Consider the following 13,724-nt stretch of genomic DNA (forward strand, 5'->3'; position numbering starts at 1 on the left):
ATACTTCCGCTGCACCTGGCAGCCGGATTCGTTCCGCTGTCCAGCACGTTATTCCCCTTTAACTTCACCTACCCCTCCGGGTGTTGGAAATTTCATGGATTGGTGATATGTGGAGGGTATTGCCTTCAACCTGTGTATGATAGGTGTACCTAATATGGCGTTGTAGGATGAGGTGTAGTTACTGACAAGGAATTTGATCATTTTTGTAACACTCCTTGATCGGCTGTCAAACGTCACAGGTAGTCTATGCTTCCTCACATATGACATGTTCTCCGCCAAACCTCGACCAGTGGTATTGGGTTGTTTTTCAACCTCTCATTACCCAGTCTCAAAGCATCGCATGAATTTAGGGATAATATGTCTGTAGAGTTGCTCACGTCAACCAAGATTCGATGAACTTTAATGTTGGCTATTCTTAAAGTAATGAACAACACATCGTTATATGGGTGATGTAGATTGACTACTTCACCTTCTGAGAACTCAATTTTTGGTGTTTGTCTTGCAAAACAGGTTTGGTAGACCATGAGCTCTTGGATTTGCCTTACTTAACCTATGCCTTTCTTTTCCTACTGGATTCTCCTCCCAGAGTCCTTCCAATATTATCCTTATCTCTATGAGGGAGACTTGTCATTCTGGTTGCTATTTGGAGTTGCTTTAGAGTCCTCAACGAATTTTTTTAGGCTGTCAACTTCTATTTTACGGTGAGAAGATATGCCATTGGTCGACTTCTGTTATGTCCTCCAACGAACTGTGTGATGAACGACCTTGCAAGTTCTCTAAAGGAGGAGATTGACTTCCTCTTCAATTGTTGAAACCATATGCAGGCTAAACCAGTAAGTGTGAAGGAGAACACCCTACATCTGATGACTTCTATCACCCCGTAAATGTCCATCCATTCTCTATATGCATCAAGGTGGTCGTCGAGCCATCATACTGTTTGATGGCTGGAAGCTTGAACTTTGGTGGGACCTTCTCATGATTTGTTCCGTGAATGGTGAGTTCGTCTGATCTACAATCTCTTTGAGGTCGCACCCTTTGTCTTTCTGTTTTTCTTTAGTTTCTGCAACTTATCAACCCATTCATGTACGCTACGTTGCAACCTCTTGTCAATGAGGGTGTGTTTGGGATCTGATCGGCTATCCCGGTCGTTCTTGCTCCTACTTTGCACCACTTTTATTGCTGCGTGGTTGCTGGACCAAGTCAATCGAGAACTCCATTCTGTTGCTTGTTGCTCCTATCTAAAATTTGCTTCAGATTGTTTGTCAACTCCCCAACATCTTCGATTTATGAGCTTTACCTTTTTGCAAATCTCGGACCAGCGTAGGCTGTCGTACATCCTGTTGTTGTCTTCAATCCTTCTGCTCGAGCCTGTTTAGAAGGAAAGATATATTTTGGTGCATTCCTTTGACTTTCTTTTCCAATGCGACTAATTTGTTCCCTAGTTGTTATTAGCCCTTGGCTCGTTCCTATTTCTGTATAGAAACTTGTTGACTTGTTTTATCAGGACCTCCTCGGGCCCGAGCAGTTCTCAGTTCATCTTCCTCCTCAGATGACATTTGTTGTCAGATTGTTGGTGACCCTCTATAGAATTCATGTTGATTGTTTTGGCTTTTAGAACTTAGTCGTTCCCTACCGATGGCACCAATTGTTGATGCAGAATTTAGGCTCTTCAAGACTCTGCTGAATTTGCACCAATTATTAATAATAAAAAGGGGAATGGACATTGACTTGCAAAACAAACAACACTGAACACGAGTGTGGTGCTAGCCACACAGGCTCCGATGCCTAAGTTAGAATCAGAGGTTTGTCAAGTATTGAGAATAGAGTTTTCAGCGTACCTTTAGGGTTCAACTTACTGTTATTTTTATAGAAGTCAAATCCTAATGCCCTTAGGAAACATACCCTGTTGAACTGTGGGAATCTTGTGGGTTGAATGTTGAACTAAGTGACCGGTGACCTGTAGTAGACTTTCTAGTAGTTAGATCTAGTCGGTCGGGCCTGGTTGACCGAGACCTGGTCGGCTGGGCTGGTTGGGACCTTGCGGGGCCTTAGACTTGGTCATGCCCTAGGCCTAGTCATACTCTGATCTGGTCATGCCTTGGATCTGGTCATGCCTTAGAACTAGTCATGCTTGGTCTTGGTCATACCCTGGACCTAGTCATGCCTCACGCCCTAGATCTGGTCATGTCTTAGATCTAGTCATGCCCTGGATCTTCTCATGCCTTGGAGCTGGTCATGTATTGGTCATGCCTTGGATCTGATTTTACCTTGGATCTGGTCTTGCCTTAGCGCTGGTCATGTATTGGGCCTGGTCATGCCCTGGATTTGGTCATGCTTTAGCCCTAATCATGCCTTGAACCTGGTCATGTCATGGATCTGATCATGCTTTGGACCAAGAACCTGTGATGTAGCTTGCATATTGGGTCTAGTTTTGTCTTCTCATAACAAGGATTAGTGTAAGAACTCACATTTGTATCAGATTCAAACTATTGTATATTTAAGAATTTTCATTTTAAATTTTTATAATGGGATATTTTGAATGTTTAGACCTATTTTATTTTAAATCCTACTTGGTTTTTTTCAAAGAGTTTATAATTGTTCATAAAGAATTATTCTCAAAGGCTTAAAACTGGTTGTAAATTTAACGCCCCGCGCTTCTCAAGTTAGTTTAATTTTAGCCGTGGTTTATTACCTAAATATTTTCCTTTTTGTTTTTGTGGTGACTATAGTTTTAATTTATATCTGCTTAGATTCATTGAAAAAGTTTTTAGTCTAATTGGACCCATTAGTTAATCAGACTAACAGAATTGAATCTTTGAGTCGTGAAGTCATGTTTTAGAAATTAAGTTTGGAGTTCGATAGTAGATAAATTAGGATTCAAATTAAGTAATTTATTCCATAAATATTTTTCCAAATCATTTTAAGAGTTTATTTGGAAAATCTTTAGTTTAGATATTTTCTCATTTTTTGCTATCTCATGGATTTTTGTTGGAAAAAGAGAAATGTTAGAAATTAAACCCAAAGATATTTCTTTAAAGAAAAAGAAAAACAGGGCATTTCGTGGAAAAAGAAAAGAGAAAAAAATAAAAATAAAAAGAAGGAAAAGAAAACCCTAGCCTCGATCTTCTTCTTCTCCCCCTCCTTTTGTTCGTGGTTCAAGCCGTCCCCCTCAGCCACTCCCTCCGGCAGCCGGCGCTCCTCCAGTAGCACACGAACGGTGGCGCGACCCGCGTCGGCGTTCCTTGTTCAGCAGCGAGCGACCCCTTTTACTTGAGGTAATCCGAGAGGACTTTCAGAAGATTACAAATGAGATAAATATTACACATTTCACCCTTTCATGGAATCGGAAAAGCTCGTAATTTCACGAGGAAACCCTAGAACTTCACCATATCCATCCGACCGCGCACTCCCCACCACCAGCGGCAGGGCTATGCCCAATGAGTTGCCACAAAAGCCTCCCCCTTCAATTGCTCACCGTTTCAGAGCTCTGCTAAAGCAGCGGGATGACGAATTCAGGGTTTCTGCCCACGATGCTGCGACCCCTCCTTCAACTGAGGATATTGTGCAGTTGTACGAGCTCATGTTGTCGGAGCTCACCTTTAATTCAAAGCCCATCATCACGGATCTCACTGTTCTTGCTGACGAGCAGAGAGAACATGGGAAGGGCATTGCCGACTTAATTTGTGAGCGTATTCTCGAGGTTAGTTCTATTCGTTATGTTTTTCTCTAATTTGAGTTCAGAAGACCTTTTAGAACGTTTTAATTTCAGGTAGTCTACGCAGGAAGTATGATTCCAATATTGAAATGGACTGTTCTTGTTCATCATTTCAAACTCTCGTGCAGGTTCCGGTTGACCAAAAACTTCCTTCATTATATCTATTGGATAGTATTGTTAAGAATGTTGGGCACGAATACATTAGTTATTTCTCGTCTCGTTTACCTCAGGTATGGAAATTTTGTCTTTTGTTGTACTATTGTTTCTTATGTTTTCAGTAATCATACTGACACTATTTTAGATTTTATGAGGTTCTCATCAATTCGTTGTTCTTCTTTTTTTGGTACTAAGGTGTTTTGCGAGGCTTACAGGCAAGTTCATCCTAATCTGCACAATGCATTGCGTCACCTCTTTGGGACATGGTCAACTGTGTTTCCACCATCTATCCTTCGGAATATTGAAGCTCAATTACAACTTTCTCAGCTAACAACACAAGAGTCCTCAGGTTTGACATCCTCAAGGTCCTCTGAATCTCCTCGGCCAACTCATGGTATTCATGTTAATCCAAAATACTTGCGTCAACTGGAACACTCCGTGGTGGATAAAGTGAGCATCTATCTCTCTGTCTACTTAGAATACAGTATTTGGTTATCTTCATCTGATTTTTATTATTTTATTTTATTTATTTATTTTTTATTTTTACATTAGACTACTGAATTCAATTAACTCCAGTGAATGAAAACCTATTGACCAGAAGACACCAGATACTAAAACATCAAAAATGTATTGGTCCTATTAGTTATGAATTTTAGAAAATAAATAAATCTTTTTTCGGGAGGCCTGGAGGGTGTTAGTGGGTTGGGTTGAGTGAAAAAAAGTTATGTTAATCTCAATCTTAATGTTCAGGTTACAAATTTGTCTAATGTAGAACCTTAAGTGTTGGATTAGTCCATCCCAACCATCTAATAAGTGAAACCTATCTTAAGTTGTGCAAACAAGGAGTAAAGGATAATTAGGATTTCTCTCTTTTTCGGAGAGAACTTGAACATTTTTGCTAGCATTTGCTCAAAATAGTGGATACATGAACATTTTCCGAGTTCTCCCGTTTCTAGGAACATGAGACGATCAAGCAAGCTAGTGTCTAATCTGCTTGTTTTACCTTGCCTAACATGAGGAATTTGATGGTTCTTTCTAAACTAATAGGTTTTTAGCTTCTAAGGAACAGTTGAACAATTTCACAATGCTGGTGTGGTAACTTAGAAGATTGGGTAGAGTTACTTCCCACAACTTTTCATGAGATAGAGTCCCATACATTTCTGAAGGTTAATGTGAATTGATTGATTGTTTATCCAAAAAGATGTTGAATTGTGAATTGTCAGCTTTTATTATTTTGAGGTTTGAGAACATGTGGCATTCTTTTCAAATTTATTTAACTCTCCAGAGAAAAGGTGGATGGATGCTATTTGTGTATGTATGGTAGACTTGGTCACGTGATTTTATTAAAGCTGAAAAAGGTCAAATCTAAGATCAAGAGTTGGAATAAGAAAGTTTTTGGGTGCGTTTTAATCTAAAACAACTGTGATTTTCAATATTTTAGACTCTTCGGGGAGGTAGGTGGGTTATTAGAAGATCAAGCCCTCAGTACAAGGTCTTTTAGACTGCAGCTCCTTGACACATTGCTTTTAAATGGCTACTATGGAGGAGTAGATGCATATTAAATCCTAGCTGAAAGGGATAATAATTTGGATGTTTTTCATAGAATATATGGTTGTAACGGGAGGGAGGAAAATGTCACTAGTGAAATTATTTTCTAGAGATTATGTAAGCCTGGTCGAAATTAGCAAAATTCTTGTTGATGGGTTATGGTATTAATATTAATACCTTTTCTGTGAAGAAGTAGCTTCTGCTAGGATTTGGCATTGCAGGTTTGGTTCTTAATATCTTTCTTAATTGGGTTTATCCCTTGGTTGAATCCTAAATCATCTACCTTTGACCTATTAAGTATTATTGAAAGATTTTCAAAGCTGTTGATGAAGTGGACCTCCGACTCCTAGTTCCATGGGTGGTATGTCAACTTTGGCATAATTTTTGTTTTCAAATCTTCTTGTTATTGTGTTCTTATCTTATAAAAAAATCTTCTTGTATATGATAAATAGTTTTTAGGACACGGTCCGGAGTTATAAATGCCTCCTAATTATTACATATCATACTATGAGAATAAATAAGAAAGAGCACACCATTGAGGCTTTGAATTTAGAAATATTGAAAATTTCAAGTGCTGGCTTCTTTTTTCCTTCGAACATCCTTTTGCTTCTCTCAAACAAAAGCTTTCACTCATTAACCCAAAGTAGACTTGATTTTTAAGGCAAACACACAACCCGGACAACAACTGGGATACAATCTTGGAAACTTCTGAATCTCAAACTCAAGACAAACTGAAGAGCCGCAGAAAAGATATCTAGCAACTGACAGAAAATGGGCAAAGAGAAAAAACATGCAATCTAATTTTCACTCCAAGCTTCACAAAAGACACATACGGATGGCACAAGTGTCATTTCTGGAAGCTTTTTCTGAAGAACTTCCACTGTGTTAACCTTACCATTGAGAAGAATCAATAGTTTCTTGGTAACAAGGAGGAGAAATGGTTAGGCTTTTTTAAAGAGTTGACCGAAAACACTCCAGAAGAGTCTAAACCCACCTTCTACGGTCATCTTCTTCTTTTAAAACAATCGAACTGAGGCCGGAAAGAAGGTCCAAAAGTTCAACTATTTCTTCGTCCTTCAACAATCTTCTAGTTTACAATCTCCAAGAGGAAGTATTTTGATCCCATGCATCATAAACTGACATGGATGGAGAAGAGGATACTCTACATAAAAGAGAAAATCTGATTTTTATCAAAGAATTTCCCAACCACTTATGCTGCCAAAAGAGAATACGGCTTCCATTCCCTAATTTGAAAAAAGAGAATTTTTCCACCAAGTGCCACTCCTTGTTTATGTTGTTCCAAGGACTTAAATTAGAACCATACCTCTTTTCTAATGCATTCCAATCAAAATGATCTGTACCATAGATACCTGCCACAACCTGTCGCCATAATGCAAAAGAGGCTGAGCTAAAATGCAATTCCATTTAGCTAAAAGTGCTTGATTACCTATCCCAAAGCCTCCGTCTCGGAATAAAGAAGTGATGTTCCGTCTGACAAGATGCTTCAAGGACCCGTTTGCTACATCTGCCCATCAAAAAGTCCTTATGGATTTTTCAAGTTTCTGGCTGACTTTCACTGCAATTTTTTATTGAACGAAATGAAGATTGCGCAAACGAAAGATCTCGAAGAGGGACAATCGATCGCACTTGCCGCAGAACCACTTAACGAGAAAACATGATAGATAATATATGAATTAGAAGTTATGGAGGTGTTATTATCAAATGGAAGGTTTACTTGGACTCTGCTCAATGGAAGGGTTATTTTTTTGAACAAGAAACAACTTTTCATTGATAGATGAAAGGATACAAAGTGTTCCAGGGTACAACCTCCAAAAGGAGAAAAATAAAAATCAACTACCAACTAAACCAAAAAAGCCAGAACAATAGCTCCTAAAAGAAAAAACCAGAAACAAACCAAAAAACCAGACAGAAAACACCAAACCAACCAGAACTAAATACAACTCCAGCAACACAAAACCTAACAAAAGAACAGCAAACCAAAAACTCAAAAATAGATGAGAAATATAGCTAAGAACAACGTGTCGTCTCGGAAAAAGAAGTTAGCTCTATCTATTGGAACAAGAGTAATGCCCACTTGGTTGAAAAAATCTGACAAATCTTTGGGGACCGAACATTCATTGAATAACTCTTGCAAAGAGTCATCTTCAAACGGTAAACAAGAAGTTTCTTTATCTTCAGCCTCATTGAATAGAGGAGCAAGACCATCTTCAAAGAAAATATCAAAACCGCTAGCAATTGAGTCCTCAACAATGACTTTTCTATCACAAGAATCATAACTACTAATGCTAATAAGTGAATCTTCATCGCCATCCGAGAAATCGGCCTCCAATAGGGAACTTTGGATATTCTCTTTAGAAGAACTAAGCTTGTTTAAGGAAGGGTTATTTCAGCATAAGTTCTCCAAATAAAAAAAAATAATAATAAAACATAAAAACTCCAAACCCTAACCCTAGCCGCCGTCGCCCAGACCTAACCCTAGTTCACCGTCGCCTCAGCTCGCCAACCCTAACCCTAGCCCTTGCTGACTCTCTAATCCTAACCCTAACCCTAGTCGTCGTTCTAACCCTAACCCTAAATCTCCTTGACAGCTTCTTTTTCTTTGTTTTTGTTCGCCTTCATTGTCTTTGCCGGCAACTATTTGCCTCCGTCGATCGTCGAAATTAAGAGGGAAAAACATTAGGATAGAAGAAGAATGAAGAGTCGAAGAAAGAAGAATGAAAAGTATAAGGGTGAAAGGAAGAACTAAGAAGAAGTGTCGAAATTAGGAAGCAGTAGATTCAGATCCAAAAAGAAGAAAAATAGGAAAAGTGGGGGGGGGGGGAGTCATGTATTGAATAGACTTTTCTGGTCATTTTACAGGGTACTTCTCCCTACTCAACTGTCCAAGGAATCACATTGCTAAGTTGTCCATATTTTCAAACAACATTTTTCTTTCGAGCTGGGAGATTCAGCTTCTGTGAGGTTTGTAGGAAGATGGTTGGTATGATAATTTCATAAAAGAGTTTTCAAATGATATCTTTAATTCTTGGAGCGTTTCCCTTCGGAAACCATTGACATTAAGGGAAAGAGAAGTTGAGGAGTGGGCCCCCTCTTTAGTTTCAGCAAAACTTGGTATACCATCTTAAGATCGAAGATTGTGGAAGCTCAATAACTTGGAATTATTTTATATGAGTTCCTTATTTGGACTTTTTACAGCAGGGAAGAATATTATTTCTCAAGATTGTCACATCGTATGTAAATATGAAGTGTGAAGTTTCCAAGAAGGGTAAGATCTAATTTGGTCAGTTATTCTCCAAGGGATAAATACAAATGACGTTTTATAGAGACGACATTGAAATTGTTGTCTCATGACTCTGTTGGCTTTTTCTGGCATTTTCTGTGCCAGAAAATAGAGGAAAGTGCTTAGCATTTATTTTTGGACTGTGTTTTCTCTTGGTCTTTGACTTTCCTTGAATTGCGTTCCCGTATTTTAGTCTTTTCTCTCCTTGGCCAAATAGAACCTAGGATATTTATTGGATGCTGCCAGATTTCCCTTTAAAAAAGAAAGAGGAGGTTTCATGGCCTTGGGGTACTTTTGCTTCTGGCAAAGAAATTCCTAAAGAAGAGTTATAAGGTTCTATTTTCCTTGTGGTTTCTAATTGGGCTTTTTTTTTTTTCTGAATTATCTTGTATTTTTCCTATTTTAATTATTATAGCTAATAAGAGAGTATTTTTATAATTCCTTGGCTTATTTTCATTTGACTCTTTTTGTATATTTGTTTACCATATAGCATTTGGTTCATTCCAGAAAAAAAGGAAGGAAGATAGAACTATGTTCCTCACAATTTTTTTGGTGATTCTGTTTCTGTAGTGTCAATTATGTTTACATATTTTTTACATTAGTCTCGCTTCATTTATATGTATTTTAATGTGTATAGAATACACTAATACACGCACAACACACACATCCCCAACATGATTCCCTGAATTTAATTCAATGCAAGCAGGACTGTTTGTTTTCTGTTTTATGTTGAATATCTAGCATACATGGAAAAGAAATAACATCCAAATATGTAACTAGCTTTTAGCTCTACAGCATATTCAAGATGCAAGAGGGACTTCAGCTCTAAAAGTTCATGATAAAAAACTTGCTCCTGGATATGAAGAGTATGACTATGATGGGACTCAAGCATTTAGTTCAATCGGAAGCATGGGTCATGATTCTTTTGCTGTTGGAACGAATAAAGCAAATATGAAGCTAGAAAAATCTTCTTTGTCTTCAAGAATTGGACACAACAGGTCTCTACAATCTGTTGGTGACGAACTTGAAGCAGTTAGAGCCTCACCATCACAGAATGTCTATGATTATGAAGCTTCTAGAATGATTGATAGAAGTGAAGATACAAATAAATGGAGAAGAAAACAGTATCCTGACGATCATTTGAATGGACTTGAAAGTACTTATTCGTATAATATTAGAAATGGACATGCACTTGAGGGACCAAGAGCTTTAATTGAAGCATACGGGAGCGATAAAGGAAAAGGTTATTTAAATGACAATCCGCCACAGGTTGAACATTTTTCTATTAATGGTATAGACAACAAGGTGACTCCAGTGACTTGGCAGAACACCGAAGAAGAAGAGTTTGATTGGGAAGATATGAGCCCCACATTAGCTGACAGAGGCAGAAGTAATGATATTTTGAAACCACCTGTCCCACCTTCAAGATTTAGGCCAAGATTAGGATTTGATAAATCAAATGCTACGTCTGTAGAGCCTGGAATGAGAAGCAGTTGGTCTAGTCAGGTTCAGCTACCAACTTCTCTTGATTCCTCCATTGTTACTGAAGATGTGGTCCCATCAGCATCTGTATGATTCCTCAACTTGTTTGCTTTCTTATCTCATCATCATCATTGCCATCATTATTTTTTTGTTTATGGCATTCTTTGCTTGGAATTTATCTAGTGTTATTGTAATTTTAAAAGCATCTTTGTTCATGTTATGTTCTTTAAGTTTGTGATCAAGTGTTTTTTGTTTATTGAATTATTTGCTTGGAATTTATCTAGTGTTATTGTAATTTGTAAAAGCATCTTAATTCTTGTTATGTTTTTTTAAGTCCGTGATCAAGCTTTACATTAGTTTGAAAATTTTCTATTGTTTAATTTTGGACTATTATAGCTTTCGATCAAAGCAATTCTTATATATCATGTTTTTAATCTCTCAACATTTTCACTTGTTCTATCAAAACATTTAGGTTCTATCAAAACTTTTGAGAAGAAGGTCCATATTATATGTGTTAAGTTTTTGAGAGCATGCATTTGGTAATCTTTTTCCCAATAAATATATGTACAATTCTGTTGAGGACTATGTAGTAGGACTAGGAACCATGCATTCCAAAAGTTAATTATAATATGAGTTTCTTCTATCATCAGGATATTTGGAATATGCAGAACCCCATGAATGCTAAAGGCATAGGAACGAATTTTCAGATGCCTTTGTCTAGGAGAGGCATAGCTTCATCTGGTGAGAAAGTGTCTCCTTTTGTTGATAAACTTCCGACCAATGATGCTTTACATAGGCCCCCAACCATTGTTTCAAGATTGGGTCCTTCTGGTCCTGACTCTAGCATGGAGTCACAATCAGCTGTACAATCTATGGGCCCAAGGCATCCCGTGAACGTTCCTAACTCTTGCCCACCGTCTAGGCCTCCAATGTTTCCAGTACCGAGACACAATGCGAGTCAGTTTGATTCTTTAAGTGGTAGCAATTCTTTCATCCATCGTGCAAATAGGTCACCTTTTTTGCCTGAGCAGCAGATGAATAATTTGAGGAACAAGGAGCCAAGTCTAACAACTAAGTTGCCACAAGTTGGAAATCACCACACTGGGTGTATTCCTTTGACTAAGGGAAACCAATTGCAGGCCATCCATTTAAAACCACAATTTCTTCCATCTCAGGATATGCAGGATAATTTCAGTGCATCAGTAGTACCTCCAGCATTACCACATTTAATGGCACCATCCTTGAGTCAAGGATACAGTTCGCAGGGACATCGTCCTGCTAATAGTGAGTGTTTGTCAAGTTCTGCCCCTATTGGACAATGGAACTTACCAGTTCATAACAGTCTCAGTAATCCTTTGCATGTACTAGGGGGTACACTGCCACCTCTACCTCCCGGGCCTCATCCTACTTCTGTTCAAACGATGCCTGTCTCTCAAAATGCAGGATGCCTTATTCCTGGTCAGCAACCTGGAACTGCATTTTCTGGTCTGATAAGTTCTCTCATGGCCCAGGGTTTAATCTCTTTGAACAATCAACCTTCTGTACAGGTACAGTAATCCCCCACTTAATAGCTTTAGTTTTGGCATTTAATTGTTTACTGTTATATTTTATTTACTAAGAGAGTCGAATGCTTAGGATTCTATTGGGTTAGAGTTCAATCCAGATGTTCTCAAGGTGCGACATGAATCTGTAATAGCTGCCCTATATGGTGATCTCCCAAGACAATGCATGACCTGTGGCCTTCGATTCAAGTCCCAGGAAGAACATAGTAATCATATGGATTGGCATGTCACTAAGAATCGTATGTCAAAAAGTAGGAAGCAAAAGACTTCTTGTAAGTGGTATGTAAGTAAAAGCATGTGGTTTAGCGGTGCAGAGGCTTTAGGAAATGGGGCAGTTCCGGGATTTTTGCCTGCTGAGGTTATTGTAGAGGAAAAGGACGATGAAGAACTGGCTGTTCCTGCTGATGAGGATCAGAATGCATGTGCATTATGTGGAGAACCTTTTGATGATTTTTACAGTGATGAAACAGAGGAATGGATGTATAGGGGTGCCGTCTACATGAATGCACCTGATGGACAAACAGCCGGCATGGATAGATCTCAATTAGGGCCCATAGTGCATGCCAAATGTAGGTCTGAATCTAATGTGGTTTCCTCTGAAAAGTTTGACCAAGATGATCAAGGGGTATGTTAATTATCTTTTCTGTTTCTCTCCCCTAGACCAATACGATTATCTGCATGTCGTCTCATAGAAGAGAGAAAAATTGCGATCTTGCATTGTTATAATGTAACTATGAGATGGTTATGAAAAGATACAGAAATCTATAATGATTTTTGGTCGCATGTTTATGTACTAGGTTCTTTGTTAGCTGCAAGACTTAATGTTCTTTTTTAACACAAATTGTTAATTTTTTACTGCAGGGAGTTAGTGAAGAGGGTAATCGAAGAAAACGATTGCGGAGCTAGCCTAGATGGATTACTATACTCTCGCTGTAGCATATACAAGTTTTTTTTTTCCATGATCACTTGTTCTCACAGTAGCGTAGCTAGAATTACTCGGCTTATGCTTGAATCATTGTATATTCTAAAATGGAAATTTTCATGTGCAGTATATTGCAATCTAAAAGCAAACCCTCATCTTCTTTGTTTTGAAATTTCCTGAAAGCTTTAGAACGGAATCCTTATCTAACAAGGGTTAGTAATTGTAGGTTTGAAAGAAATGCTTTTAGAAAGAATGGATTCAAGGATCATGATCATTAACCTGTGATTGTTCATATAGATCAATAATTTGAATGGGAGTTGTAGCTTCCTATTACATCTGTATGCTGTTTGACTTGACATCTGCAGGGGGTTGAAGTTGAACGGAGCTGTAGTTGCGGCTACCAGATCTTGCTCGAAGTTTGTTGCATTCATCCGGAAGCCAGGTTTCATGGGATGGGTTGTCCTTGTTTTTGTTTTTTTAAGCTTTTTTTTCCTCCATGGAGGGTGGGGTTCAAATTGTTATGAAGTTGGGCTGAGTTTGTACTGACTGTTCATGAACCATATAATTTGTTGAACTGTTTTTCATGTTAGATTGGTTAATTAGCAATTATTTGAAGGACTTGGTTTTGATTAATGACCATGTGGATTCAGTTGTGACTTCTGTTTTGTTGTCATTGATTTTTTTTTTCTTTTTACTCTGATAAAAAATTTGGACATGAAAGGTAATCCTAATTTGGGTTTCTATCTTTATAGAATCTTGATATTAGTTCAATTGATTAGTTTGACAGTAATGTTCATTTTGGGAATATATTGGTATCGGCATTTATTCTTTCTTTGTTTTGTGCGAGTTTCACACAGCGGGATCTTCATAAATTCAACACTAGTTTTACACCATGGTACTGTGCTAATCCGTTCATATTTATTTCTGTGTTGATCACCGATAAAAAAATTTGTCGGTTCTTAAAAAAATAGCAATATTTGTCAGTTTTTAAAAAATAGCAAAAATAATATTGTTGACATCAAAGAGGTTTATTATTAT

At 37.9% G+C, this 13,724-nt stretch overlaps 1 protein-coding gene across 5 annotated transcripts; it reads left to right on the forward strand.

Annotated features, from left to right (window-relative positions):
- Positions 1-3,065: 3,065 nt before the first annotated feature.
- Positions 3,066-13,346, forward strand: PCFS4 (PCF11P-similar protein 4). Of its 5 annotated transcripts, XM_088121715.1 has the most exons (8): positions 3,068-3,700; positions 3,844-3,945; positions 4,067-4,321; positions 9,501-10,289; positions 10,853-11,486; positions 11,571-11,749; positions 11,838-12,389; positions 13,052-13,346. In XM_088121715.1, exons 1-8 carry the CDS (start codon positions 3,338-3,340, stop codon positions 13,208-13,210), a joined length of 3,033 nt encoding a protein of 1,010 aa, XP_087977841.1. In that variant the 5' UTR covers positions 3,068-3,337; the 3' UTR covers positions 13,211-13,346. The 5 variants fall into 5 exon arrangements, with proteins under 5 accessions (XP_022158859.1, XP_087977841.1, XP_087977839.1 ...); XM_088121713.1 differs by having other exon boundaries at positions 10,853-11,749; XM_088121714.1 differs by having other exon boundaries at positions 3,069-3,700; positions 9,516-10,289; positions 10,853-11,749.
- The last annotated feature ends 378 nt before the right edge of the window (positions 13,347-13,724 follow it).

The sequence above is a fragment of the Momordica charantia genome, assembly GCF_013281855.1.
Source record: "Momordica charantia cultivar OHB3-1 chromosome 3 unlocalized genomic scaffold, Mcharantia_2.0 BLBB01000003.1, whole genome shotgun sequence".
Taxonomy (NCBI): domain Eukaryota; kingdom Viridiplantae; phylum Streptophyta; class Magnoliopsida; order Cucurbitales; family Cucurbitaceae; genus Momordica; species Momordica charantia.

Coding starts and splice junctions, on each gene's coding strand:
- PCFS4 (XM_088121713.1), top strand. CDS start 3,338: ATGGAATCGGAAAAGCTCGTAATTTCACGAGGAAACCCTAGAACTTCA. Junction 3,701..3,843: donor TTTGTGAGCGTATTCTCGAG/GTTAGTTCTATT, acceptor ACTCTCGTGCAG/GTTCCGGTTGACCAAAAACT. Junction 3,946..4,066: donor TCTCGTCTCGTTTACCTCAG/GTATGGAAATTT, acceptor TTTGGTACTAAG/GTGTTTTGCGAGGCTTACAG.